General features: G+C 38.4%; 1 protein-coding gene across 1 annotated transcript; it reads left to right on the top strand.

Moving 5' to 3' along the window:
* Window positions 1–1,100: 1,100 nt before the first annotated feature.
* On the top strand, window positions 1,101–12,410 carry LOC139116905 (uncharacterized). Its single transcript, XM_070679634.1, has 6 exons — window positions 1,101–1,433; window positions 2,738–2,838; window positions 3,743–4,845; window positions 6,761–6,904; window positions 9,908–10,209; window positions 10,768–12,410. Exons 1-6 carry the CDS (start codon window positions 1,392–1,394, stop codon window positions 10,894–10,896), a joined length of 1,821 nt encoding a protein of 606 aa, XP_070535735.1. The 5' UTR covers window positions 1,101–1,391; the 3' UTR covers window positions 10,897–12,410.
* The last annotated feature ends 2,248 nt before the right edge of the window (window positions 12,411–14,658 follow it).

The following is a 14,658-nucleotide window of genomic DNA, read 5'->3' as shown; positions in this document are numbered from 1 at the left end:
ATATAGTGATAATAATAATTTATTTCTATAGCGTCTAAATCCACATAAAACAGTGATCAGAGACGCTTAAAATACCATTTAAAAAGTAAATGAACAAAAACAATTTTAAAAATGTCTGCAAAGTTGCAATTTCAGATGATTTTGAAATGTTGTGGGCGTTAAGTTGACTTATGCATACCCTCAATTGGTGTATGAATTTAAAGACGACATATAAATGGGCAGGTCATCACGATGTTGGCCTGCTGTGCTATTTTACCTGGTAACCCATGATTTCAAATTTCCAACAACGGAATTGAGTCGTTAATGATGTCACCCCACCCCTCTTATTGATAAATTATGTTCAAATATTCAGAAAACAACAGGTGGGCCTAATGGAAAACTGCCACACCGACAAGATAATATGCCAAGATTTATGAAGCAGTTTTAAAAACTCGCATGTTTCATTTGGCGAATTTCTGAGTTGTTTCGATAATCTGTCCATGGACTGCATATATTCTTAAAGGCGAGATCAGCGCACCATCCTTTGTAGAAAATAAATGACTAAGTAGATCCTAGCAACTAATACAAATGACATGTTTTTCGGATACGCACTGGCAGGATACTACGTTTAAAAATTTCAAATGATCTGTACACTAAATGCTCGCATTTTTGTGACACTTCAAAATATTTAAGAAAGATAACAATTGTCATAAGACAGCTGTGACAGTAGATGCCATGAAATCAGACATATTTGGTCACAGACAAAGAGAGACAGTGTTTCTCTTTGTCTGTGATTTGGTAGAACCATCCTGACGATACCATCACACTTCAAATTATCAAAATGACGGTTTGGTCCACCTTTGGGGAGTTTGCTTTTTCAAGCAGGCTGAACATGAGTTTTGTCACAATCCCTGGAAAGCACATCAAACAACCATTTAGTTAGGATTAGTGATTTTCAATCAAAATATAGTGACGACGTACACAAAATCGTTTATTTTGAGCAGACTGAATGATGACTACTGAAGTTTACCGAAACATAGCTTTGTTCGAATGTCTTGGTTGTCGACGGGACATTACCTAACGAAGAAGGTATCGATTATATCAAAGTCCCTCAACCCACGTTGGCAGACGACTTTGTTCAAAAGATTGGCACAAGTCTTAACGCAAACAACACCCCTTGAATAATGACCCTGGGTGCTATTCGCTGAATCTATAGTATGTGTCGAATATCATATCAGAAGGACGATAGATAAACAGTTTGAATTCTTTTCGTGAATTTTTTTCCGTAACTTGTACTCACGGAACGCTTACATATTCCACCGATCTCAAACTTCGCACTAACGGAAACCGTGTTCAACGTTTGACGTCACACTTCAATCATTTCGATCGAGCCCAGCACACATCAACGACTGATGACTCGAAGGCTAACATCAGAAATGGTGCCGTCTAAACACGTAAGTTAATCGTGACCTACCTTCATCATCCTGTGTTACAATATTTTGTAGTCAATTTCAGTAGTGCATTGCTCGTTTATCGTGAACTCGCCCTTGCAATCGGTGTTTGACTGAAAACGGGAAGTGTTAGTTACTGTACATTTATAAACAAACGAAATAGATAACATTTCAAAAAAATGTATTGAAACCAGATAACTAAAGATTCATGTGAGCTAAAATGTTCATTTTTGGTGCTTTTGCTTCCCATAACCGGTTTTCACTGCAGCTCAGTTTTCTCCATTACCTATACCAGAGTGTGATATACCTTCGTGCATGGTGTTTTGTCCGTGGCTCTCTTACCGTTCGGTGTTCCCGTTAGGCCTCGTCAGTGTATATTCATGTAGCTGGTATGCATCTTATCGTTTCGTTTTGTTAGCCCTTCAGCACTAAATCACCCGAACCGTGTTTTTGCTTGAATGATTGCTCTCATCCCACTAAAACGTGCGATTTTTTTATACTTGAAAAATAAAGCCGATAACAAACCATATTTACATGTTGTATAGTGACTAGTTGAGGTAAATTTCAGGTATTGACAACAGCCATCCAAGAAGAAATGGAACTAGACCGTCATGTTTTACCCTTGGTAATACCCTTATCTTTAAACTGTTATCGGAAAAAATGAGACAGTAATATGTAGATCCACCAAGGCTGCATTATCTGGTCTGGTCAAAGAGGGGGCGTTGACGACAAACACATAAAATCGAGGATGGTTCTTAAGATTTCGTAGAGTATAAGGAACAACTACACCAAGATGGAGACTTTGAGTGTGTTATAATACGCCTGGGTGATTCTTGACAGCGCCTTGATGCGCTTTGTCGACAAAACTTCAAAATGACGACATCGAATGCTTAAGCTCTTTCTATTTGTTTATATCAACTAATGCCTTGCGTTGAAATCTGCCCCAGTTTGTTCTTGTTGCGTAAATTGGTATTTTTCCCGAGTGTAAAATCCTGTGTTACTTTGTATTGTGGGTCCAATCGTGTCTTAGATTGGTAGTTTGAAGAAATTTGAGGAATTCAGGCAAATTGTTTTCCCTTTTCGTATCCTCGCTGTGCAGTGTGTCTTGTTCATCATGTTGTGCTTTAAGGGTATCGTTGCTCTACACTAGAAATATTCATTAACATATCATTCTTCACCATATTTATTCAGACAAAGTTTAAAATAACCGCGATTGAGAATTTTAGAGTAATCTTAAAGGTATATTGCATTTTGAATTGTGTCTGCCATGCCAAAGTATTGAATGCATGTACCGTGTCCATACGCAGGTCAAGAAGGGATTTTTCATTACCCTCGTCGTCGGAATTTGCTGCTATTTGATAGTATTCACGGCATCGAATCGACGCTACGGCCTCACTGAGCATCTAGGGTAAGAACGTACTTTCTGTGATGTATTCGAGTTCAAACAATCCCACAGTGATTCGAGCAAGCTTTTGTGCCTATCCGTCGTGCCGTCACTGGCTGCAGGCAACAACAGATTTACCGTTAAATGTTTAACCATATCCCTCATACCTACACGTATGACTGTTCACTGCAGGCACTTCTCAGTTCTGTATTTTTCACTTCTGTTGTTATATAGATCCGGTGATAACACGCCCAGTATGCCAAACATTGATATACATGTATGTTGGTTGCCAGGTCCTGCATTCCGTTAGACCATCAGTGTATATCATGTAGCCGGTATGAATCTACCATCTGAAATTAATTTTGGTACTGAAGAAATAAATTACCCAATATTTACCAATATTTGAAATTCGAAATGGCCGTCATGCCTGTGTAAACTCTATGTATTAAAATAAAATTTTCGATTTTCGAAAAACTAAGATGGTGAACATACATAAGGGTTTAAAATGAGCCCCTACAATTGGCAGTTCAGAAAAAAATTTTAAAGGTGTGAAAGTCCAAATATTTGTCCCTAAAATCATTCTGTAGGAATAGAATGCTCTGAACGACATGTACAGCGAATGTCTTTTGGCTCAATTCTCCGGTGAATATAACCAACAGCCGCATGGCATTTTGCAGTACTTTCTAGCATGTCTTTGCAGTGTATAGCAGGAATAGAACTAAAAGACCACAAAAACTACATAAGAACAAAATATATGGCATAAGTACCATGAAAGATATTATGCGCTGTAATAATAGATTTCTTACTGTATACAGAGAAAAAATTTGAAATATCGAAGGGTCGTACTAAGAAAATTATCTAGACCTAAATATCAAAATATCGTATAATGGTTTTCTTCCTTTTTTTTGGTATTTTTTTGCATTTTCAGTTTTCTTCGTGAGACTGTTTTCACTTACAGTGACCTTCTGAGAAAAGGTCAGAATATACCAATGTATGATGTATGCTTCATCAAGACACGAAAAACAGCAAGTACAACTCTGTCGTCCATCTTGAACCGATACGCCTTGACCCACAATCTGTCGTTGGCACTAATGAAGACGAACAAACGTAGCGGACATTTCAATATTATTCCAATTCGTGAAGACAGTCCACGTAAATTATTTCTACCACCCCTTGGTGTGAAGCCCGGTGATTGGACCAACTACAAGTACAACATGATGACCGTGCATGTACGCTACAATAGATCAGCTTTTGAAACGTTCATGAATCCAGGCACCAAGTATATCTCAATATTACGAGAGACATGCTCACACTTTGAATCGGATTTTGTGTATTACAAAATACCGGCTGTTGTCAAAAGCATCAAAAAGAATATCAGTATCGAGGAGACTCTCCAAGAATACTTTAGAGATCCAAAATTTTATTGGGAAAAAACGATGAAGAAATATGGAAAGACAATTAAGTTTTATACGCGCAATGTGCAAATCTTTGATCTTGGACTGGACCATATCTATCACAACGATGCCGATGTTCTCAATACCTTCATAAGAAAATTGGAAGACGAAATTGATTTGATGCTTATCACAGAATACTTCGACGAATCGTTGTTATTACTGAAGAAACTTTTACACTGGGATTGGAACGACGTCATGTACATTGCGAGAAACGCCCGTGCTCAAAATGCCACCCGAGTCACATTGACGTCAGACCTCTGCAGTAAGATAAGAAAATGGAACAGAGCGGACTATTTGTTGTACCAGACATTCAACAAAACTCTCTGGAAACGTATAAAAGCGTACGGAAAAGACTGGGAGAGGGATATGAATGAATTGAAAAGAAGATTTGGAAACGTCAGACTAGACTGCTCTGTTACGAATGCGACCAAAACTATTAGCAACCGCCGACAGGTCGTTTACAAAACGCGTAACTCATCCTTGACGATGTGCAAGCTGCTGACGGAGTACAATAATAACATCATTGGCAAAATAAGGCAAAAACAATCATCAGGATACTATCTTATCAATTCCAAAGGTAAAGTTAACTTTTGATACTTGCCTTCAAGATGCAGAACGTTTCTAAGACTTAGATGACCGTCCCAAAATACCGAAAGAATCACTAACAAAGGTGTTAATTTGGATTAGCATCGTAAGGGGAGAGTAGTAGCATTGCCGTTACGTTATGTAATGTTATGCAGGAGTGAAAGATAATGATGTGCGGCCAGTTTTTTGACGTTACATCGCTCATTTATGACAACATGTGTGATGTTCGCCCCTTTTAATAGTTTTTTTTGAGCTGCTTGTGCATCAAAAGTTTGGAAAACTTTAAACAAACGGCGCTGTTAATTCTCCCAAACATCGGGATGATCACAATAGCTTTTTACACACGTCGCGCAATCAATAATTTAACAGCAATAGACTGTATGTGTTTACGAACGCAGAGAGTCAAATCTGTGTTCCATGTCACATTGAACGTTTCACCTGCTTAGCAATACTAAGGAGTTCAACATTTATGTGAACCTACAACTTACAGGTTACGTTTCGTCATACATTTCACTCGACATTATGATATTTTAACAATGATATCAAAAATAACTCTGAAACTAACAAACCTTAGCGGTAACGTCCACGTGCGACAATGGATTGAACAGATCCCAAACTCACCATTTGAACTCGCCATGTGATTTAATAAACATTACAGAGGCACTCAGACTTTGTTGGTGTTCATGGGTTGTGAAATCGAAAATATATTTAAAGATGTGGCCCACAAATGAAAGAATTAAACCAACATTGTAAGATTTTGTTTTTCCTTTTGCGCGTATGTAGCCACGTTGGTAAATATTTCTTGAAAAATGGCGTTTCATGTTCTCTATAGGTTGCACAACCCTTGCCAGTTCAAGTACCACAGTGCTGAACTAAATATAGTTGAAAAATGGCATTGTGTGCTGCTGATCAATACACAAAAATCCTATCATGTGACATTTTTCGAATTCCATTCTCATTTTTATTCTATGGGCATTTTGGATATTATGGTCCCCTAAATGTACTGTCGTTTTCAACATGATTGTAACTTGACCGCTTTCATGTACTTGGAACATAGGTTGGCATACTTTGATTGAAAACGAGGCTGAGTAATATGTATAGGGCCATCATATGGCACTTTGAAGTAATCGTATGAGAATTTCGCCAAATATTAACCTTTTTGATGAAAATTGTCTCGAGTGGGGAAAAATCACAGAACAGAGGCGAATGTGTGCAAAGCCAAAATAGTAAGTTTCTCTGAATATCATCGATCAAAATTCTGTTTATCAAAATGTTTGCCCTTGCTCACCATTGTTCACTCAAAAAAGCGCTAAAATGCCAAAATGCCGAGAGACACCTCAGCAACTACCTTATTTCAAATACACTATACAATTTATAAAGCGAATTCAGGAAAAAGATTCAAAATTTAATTCTAATTGACCAAAAGTTTTCAGTCCGTCGATTTGAACATATGGTATCAGAAGCATAGCCCCTTCGGTTGGTACACCATGAGACTACATTGCTGGTGCCGCTGTTGGGTCTTGAGACGACAGCTTGTAAGTTTTGAAATATTTCCATTTCTTTATCGCTTGACAAACAAATTCAGAAGTGAATCAGGGGCTTGGTACGATCCAAAAATCGACCTAAATTGTTCCATAGCAGATAAAAAGCACAATATCTCTGTAGGTTGCCTTTTCGTTTTGGGCTCGTGACCCCTAGGTGTCGAGAAATCATGACTTATAGCTGACGACACTTCGCGGAATATGAGTCAAAATGCTAGTCGTTCAGGTGGCGGCGGGACTGAATTTCATTTGTAAAAGGTGCTTGTCATTTTGAAAGGTATATTCGTAGACTTATCATGCATGTTTAAACGTGGAATTTCCGATAACATTATTCAAATTTTCTGCATGTTTATGTCGATATATCAGGTTCCAACCAGCAGGAGCAACAACTCACCTGTGGCTTTGAATACAGGGCAAACTGTGGGTTCAAGTTTGCTGGTGAAAATGGTTACGAGTGGACTTTCGATCCGACACTGCGTGTCAAAGATGCGACCACAAACTCTACTGAGGGTAAGTTCTAGCTTATTTAGAGCGAGTCAAGGGATTGAGATGTCACACCTTGGTTGGAAAATAGGTCAATTTTGCCCGAAGGGACCGCCAAATCAGGAAAAAAAATCTACGCGAGGGCTCATTCTTATCTCTCAGTACAAGGGTACTTCCTAGAGTTCTTTACTTGTACTAGTTGCATGCTGAAAGCATCTTCACCACTCGAGTTTTCGACAGAAACCCTTTATATGGCGCACTGCACAAATATACTGTGTGGAGCATGTGGCCTTTTTCTTTACTGAAATCACGGCGAGATTAATCACTCGTGAATGATTATACAATCTCACCCAGTAATACGTTAGTTTTGAATGATACACATGACCTTTGTCTTGTGTGAGACTGTAATTGACAGCAAGCGTGAACTCATTTTATCTCAGCCCACAGTTGTTTCAGAAATTTCTAAAACCCCGGTCATTACTTGTAGAATTCTAACAGGTAGTTCTGAAATCAACCTGAATATTTATTTCTATCATAGCAATTTATATAAAATTGGCAAAGCGTTACACAACACGAGTTTATAGTGATAAAAATTTATTACACTCTTAGCTATATCCCCTTCATGTATGTAGAGGTCTGAACTAACCCGTTACTAACTAAATATTTTTATTTCTTGTGTTCGTTGAGACCCACAAACCAGCCCTCTTGTATTTGTCGCATGTAAAAGAATCGATAACAGCAATATAAAAGAAAGATTATTGTTTTGCAAGAAATCGAGCACGGAGCAAAGAGGGAGAGATCCAGACGGTGTCACGGGTGTCACGGTAGTGTCTGATCAGTGACGGGGTGCCTTACTACACCCGTGTAACCGACATCTTTAGACTGTACACGATCGCAAATTTTTCTCTCCCTGGACCACTTTCAAAACTCAATGCAATGCATACGTTGCACGCTGCTTTGCCGCTCATATCGTAAATTTCCCATTAAACCACCACCTTGGTCACCATAAGAACACGATGCAGAGTACAATAGGTAATAAGACACGTAGTAGTAGCAGGTAAAAATCAGCGCCATTGCCATAATTTAGTATTTTGAAGCTGAAAGTTCAATACAGTCCTATGGTGTTATTTCTGTCGCGGGTGTGACTAGGGACATGGTACTAGGTAGTCCAATGTGCAGCAATCACGTGCTACCGTCTACACCACTGTTATGCCTGGCATCCCTAACGTGTTGGTTGCGTAGTTAGGTATGTCATGGGGTAACAGCCGTGCACCTTCGAAGTCATTCAAATCTTCGACTGGCTTCATTAGAAATGCCGATACGACGATGCTCGGATGTGCCATCGCTCTATAGATTTTTGCCAAAGCGCCCCCTCCCTCCTCCTCTCTCTCTCTCTCTCTCTCTCTCTCTCTCTCTCTCTCTCTCTCTCTCTCTCTCTACAACGAACCATTGGCTTGATATTAAATCTGTTGAACAGATACATTTTGAAAGCGGCCAGAACTAACCATATTTACTAACTTAGTCAAATTCTTAGTACAATCATGGTCGTAAAAAAATTCAATCCATGGCAGAACTAGGAAGAGATGAGCTTTTATTAGATTGGCGATAAATGCCACGTTTCAAAAGTACACCGCTTTTGCGGTAAAAATTCATGTGCACAATTACGCTCGACGCAATACATAAGCTTACAGTTGGCGTCCTCCTCACCGGGCCACCGGAGTAGCATTTAAATGTTACTTAAAGGAACATAAGCTGTAACGTGTGGCAAGTTTTTCAGTATTCTGCTTCTGTATATCAACTACCGTGTCTGACCCTAATCCGTTTGTCATGCTGAAATTTCGAGTACTCTTTTTGTCAGCACAGCTTGTATGTGTGTAGTGATCATTGTTTATTGTTTACAAATGAATTCTAGTCGGGACTTGAATACAATTTTCAACATTAACAATGGAAATTATACTCATATAGGTTGGGTTGATGATGCTAAATATTTGGCATTATATTACAGTTTAGGGAATATGCAGAAAGTGTAGGAAATCACAAAACAAAAGTTCTGAAAAAGTAGTCAAGAGATACAGCTTATGGAGCTTTAAAGAGACGATAACATGTGCCCCTCCCATTAAGTCTTTATATCCTTGCGAATATAAGTTTATGGGAGGTATTTGCTGAGTAATATTAACCACAACGTTCACGCGACAAACAAATTACACAGTGTACAGATTGCACATAAAATTCGAGACCTGATGAGCGTTTTTGCCGTTCGGTCTAACACCTGTAAAATTGCATTTGCTGATTGGATTACGCTGTAGATCCTCATTCATATCATGTACGGGGGCCAAAACTAATATCAACCTAATCGGGACAAATAGAAACTTGTTATCATTTGAAGCCAAGTCTTGTAAATATCGTTTATGACAACAACTTGAAGCTTTCAACAGGGGAGCTAATAATGGCATATTTCTGCCTGCCTTAGTGGCTCTCTCTCTCTCTCTCTCTCTCTCTCTCTCTCTCTCTCTCTCTCTCTCTCTCTCTCTCTCTCTCTCTCTCTCTCTCTCTCTCTCTCTTATTTTCTACATGTATCACTTTTAGTTCAAAGTTAGGGTACCGGAAGATTCCACGCCAATCTAGTAAGATAGAACGTCAGATGAACATTCAATTCGTGTCACATTGTGCGAATCGTAGTATATAATCATATTGATGACGAAATACCTGACGTACAGCGAAACCTGGGAAGTATCACAAACGGATACACAAATTCTCGCCCATAACGATAAGCAAGATGCAGTGTAACTTGCAAGCTGACAGGCCTAATTTGGGTTTCAAAAGTATCCGTGCAGTGTGGCGGTTGATCACTGAAATTTAGTCGTTGGATTTTATCTGAATAGCAACCACAGTACACTTTGAAGGTTATATATATATATATATATATATATATATATATATATATATATATATATATATATATATATATATATATATATATATATATATATATATATATATATATATATATATATCGGTTTTTCACTTCAGGTACATTCCTGGTTGCAAAATACAACACTAAGAGGAAAACCAAAACGAAAATGAAAGCGAACAGAGCACGTGCGACAGCCGTAGAACTTCTAGGAAGCCACAGTCGAAACTGTCTCAGCTTTAACTACTACTTGAGCAAGAATATTGTTTCGAGAAACTTCACCTTCCGCGTCTGTCTTCTACCGGACACCAAAGCCAAATTTGCAAAATGTGACACGGTTTGGAAAATGGTGGATTCAGCTGTTTATTCTGGTCGATGGAATCATGTCTCTTTAAATATATCAACGACAGACACTGCTCAGGTACGTTTGTCGCACGTATAACGATTAATTCCATGACGCTTTAACTTCGGAAAACTTTTTTTATGGTTGATCATACACCGTGAAGCAAAATGCCTGATCTACAGTTTCCTTTAGATGCTTGATGCAAGTAAACTGTACTCATCCTTGTATTTTCTGTCAAAGGTCATTTCCAAAGGGTCAATACAAAATACTCCGTGGTGGACTGTAGCGTTTTTATCTCAAAGCGTAGGCTTGGAGTCAGGTTTTAATAAATCAAGATATAGTTCACGGTTCTCACTACAGGCCTGACAGATAATTGATACGAAAATCCATACTGCCGTCCAAAGCAATCAGTAACTGTTCTGTATCTCTGAAAGGTGTACCATTACTTTCAATATCTTTACGGGTACATATTCGATTACATGTACGGCAAAGCGTACAAAGCATCAAGATATAGCAATGCGTACACTCAATAGCAATCTTCTTTAAATATGGATTGATTTGAAAATCGTTTTGATGATTCTTTGTCTTCAAGATCAATTATAGCTTTGATTTCTTTTTGTCTCTTATAATTAACAGGTGGCATTTGAAGCTATTTCGGGACAGTTCCCTCCCAGTAAAAATAAATCAGTCGATCCATTTATTGGATTAGACGATGTATCTGTAGAGCGAGACAAATCTTGTCCGAACAAGGAGGCTGTAGATTAAGATCACAGTTTTCAATTTATTTCAAGGGGATCGATTGAATTGAAGATGGAATAGTAATGGATCGAACTCAAATGCCACGAGTAGAATTTCACATACTATTGAAGTCATTTCAAATTGCTTTCGGTACAAAGAAGTGTGACAATCATCGCCTATAGACTTGTCAGTGGCATCATGTAAGCAGAAACATGAATTAATTGACAATATCAAGAAAATTAAAATCAAACATAAACAAAAAGCACAAACAAATCACACATCAATAGATTCACAGTCCTAGCCTATTTACTGTGTAAAAGGGTACATCAAGGGGTGTGCAAAAACCGGACAAACTTCGATAAGACTAGCTCCCCGGTTGTAAACACATGAATTATTAACAGACCATATGTCTGTGTGAAGCTGGTTTCCACCATTGGACCGACGCTATTGGTTGCTGGTTGACATGCGTACAACATGCCATTTTATAAAGGAGTGGTCTGAGAAATTTAACAGCCGACTATGCGTCACCTCAAGGACTTGTAGTTGTGTCGACTTGTTACCTGCAAGATATTGCTGGAATACTACACTGAAATGACTGTGATTTTAATCATTCATTTGAGTTGAACAGAATTGTTATAAGAATGTGAATCATTTCGAAGAATAGTGTTGGATCGGGAATTATCGATCATTGTTAACCTTGCATCAGCCTTGCTAGTTACACAAGTTTGTATCTCTCCATAACGCGTATTGTCTTATGCTGTTGATGTCCAACCTTAGATATGACAGCTTGAAGGCGCTGCAGAAATAATCACTCTCACACACAGTGAGTGGCTACAATACAGACAAAGTATTACAACCAGTTTAAACAGGTGGAAAGATGTGACATTAGCTTTTAAGCACAATACGCATTTTGTCGGCTCAAAATTTGTGTCTTTATTCATAAATTTTAATTATACTGAGTTGTCCTGGAGTTTGGGGGCATTAAGATTTTACGAAAACCTTTTAACAAATCAAGGAATTGTTGATATTTCACAGATATCAATCACATGTTACATGTGGTACCTTCTGTCTTGAGTTTGTTCCATCATCGTATTTTAGCTTTCACAGGGCAGCTATTGTCATATTTTACACACGGGACATGTGTAGAGTACCCACATAATCTTAATCTATTTGAGTACTACTGTAATCTTATACTCAGATTACACTGTTGATCCGTGCAAATTTCTCTCGATTTCTCTCCATTAATCCTCAAAATGCACACACAAATTTACAAGTTCAAATCACAGTCTTAAACATACCCAGACATTTAAATTCAGTCTGTAACATTTTCAAAAATGTACCGTTTTGGTTTGAAATTTTGAACGTCCTTTTGACAGAGCTGCCTACATCATTGTGACCCGCTTGTTTTATTCGTTTTTATTTCTGTGGTCTTTAATGTGTGATTTATTCAATTTTACCTTGCTCTTGCACGAATCTGTCAGTTCGACAGCCAGCTGTCCGTCAATCAGTAGATTAAATAAATGTGGTTGTGTTTGATTTTGCATTGGGGTTAAGCTCTCCTTCGTGTTAGGGTATGGTACAATAAAGATAAGATTGCACAGATGTGATAAACTTAATATGCCCTGTGGCAGACTAACGAAAAAACTGCTTCTATCATACACACTTTAGTCTCTACCAGGAGCGTTACCTATGACACAGAAAACACAGCTATATGAATACCTCTAACCCACTCCTCCCCCCCCCCCCCCCCCCGACGACAACCTTGTCACTTGTGATTCTATATAAATTAATATGTGCCTCGAGTGCCGGAAAAACGATTGAAAAGACATGCCAGCTGTCCGTCAATCAGTAGATTAAATAAATGTGGATGTGTTTGATTTTGCATTGAGGTGAAGCTCTCCTTCGTGTTAGGGTATGGTACAATAAAGATAAGATTGCACAGATGTGATAAACTTAATATGCCCTGTGGCAGACTAACGAAAATACTGCTTCTATCATACACACTTTAGTCTCTACCAGGAAGTGGTATCTATGACACAGAAAACACAGCTATATGAATACCTCTAACCCCCCCCCCCCCCGACGACAACCTTGTCACTTGTGATTTTATATAAATTACTATGTGCCTCGAGTGCCGGAAAAACGATTGAAAAGACATGTTCTTAATTGCGAGGTAATTAGCAGAAAAAGAGCATTGGTCGTAGATAGTCAGTGATAAGGCCGAACAAACAAAACTATGCTGTTCCGATAACCCGACTTACCCTATTTTTTACCTGCCGACCCTAAACTTTTTAGAGCTTCGTAAACATGGAAGTAAAAGAAAGAAAGAAAAAACCGTAAAATCACGCGTTCGTTACTTGGCATTTGATTTTTGCTTGAACGAAGATGTCTTTCATGTTTTTTTGCCTTTTATATGTATGATACGTTTATCTAGAAATGTTGTGGCCAGTGTTCGACCGTCTGAACCCCATGAAAAATGCATATTTAAAAATATAAATATTAGGGGAAAAAATCCTGCCGACCTACCTACCCTATTTTTGAAAACCATGTTATCGGAACAGAACATTGTTTTTGGCCTAAAGAGAGTACAGGTTGATATATCCCAAGAATCATACATTCATGACCCCGTGACCCGAGCGCGATCTATACGTCACAGCACAGCTCGTGTACTCCTTGCTGCATGCTGGGGCATGAGTCAGCCACTGTACTACGGTTTGCTTCACCTAAACACACACTTACGATGGCAGTTGGATATTAACGAGGCATCGTTTGCACACCAACTATGCATGCCATTGAGCTGCGTCAAGTTGACTAACTGGGTTCAAATTTATGAAACGGTGAATTTAGATGTTTTAAAAAGGCAAGCAGGCATTTATTAATAAGGTCAATCAGTTGTTTAATATTCAAAAAGATGTATGTTTTACAATGCTTTTGCCGCTTCGCGCCACCCACTCTCTTTAAATTCCACGTTTCAATTCAAATTAATTTATGTCTTGCTTCAGATTGAAACATGTAAGGCATTTCATCTTTACTTTTGTCCCCTGAACGGGAAAATGAGCTGGCAATCATAGAAATCTCACAAAAGATTGATCATATTTGATGTCGCGGGAGTCTTGCATTAACTGTGAATAGGTGTTTTTGCTTCATAAAGAAATTCAAAATGATTTCGGCCACTTGCTGGTGAGCTTATATAAAGTAACACACAAGCCCCTCCCCTGTGTCTTCACCAGGAACTGTAAGCGCCATGAATTAAGTCAGTACGTCTTTTTTTGTCACAATATTCGTTAAAGTTCGAGTAATGCAGCCTTTGCATAGATAATGAAGGCCAAGAAAAAAAGTTTGTTTCTCATACGAGATATATTTCCAAAGGCATGCGGTGACGCGGGTTTTATACATGAAAATAGCATAGGCATGCACGCAAAGATATATGTACAGCATTGTTGCTTTATTATTTCTTTACAGCAACAGTTCTGCGGGTTGACTTTTAGTGTAGCAATGCACAGTTTTGACAGCGTAATATAACAGTGACATATGTGTACACGGTTCTGAATGGAATGTTAGTTTCAATTATTTTGTTTACGGTTATGTTTTATACAGCACTATCTTATGCATTATTGTCGCGTATTTTTGCATGTATTTTTATTTTTATTTCCTTATGAGCAGAAAAAAGGTTGACGCGGCGGGTCTGAATTGACGCGCGCGAGGATGAGAAACAAATTTTCATTTTTCTTGGCCTAAGGAAGACATGTTTGCTAGACATTAAATTTGTTGGACTCAAAAGGCAATTTT

Source organism: Ptychodera flava, chromosome 18 (assembly GCF_041260155.1).
Source record: "Ptychodera flava strain L36383 chromosome 18, AS_Pfla_20210202, whole genome shotgun sequence".
Taxonomy (NCBI): domain Eukaryota; kingdom Metazoa; phylum Hemichordata; class Enteropneusta; family Ptychoderidae; genus Ptychodera; species Ptychodera flava.
Note: the sequence above shows the minus strand (reverse complement) of the source record. Positions and strands in the feature narration are given on the sequence as shown.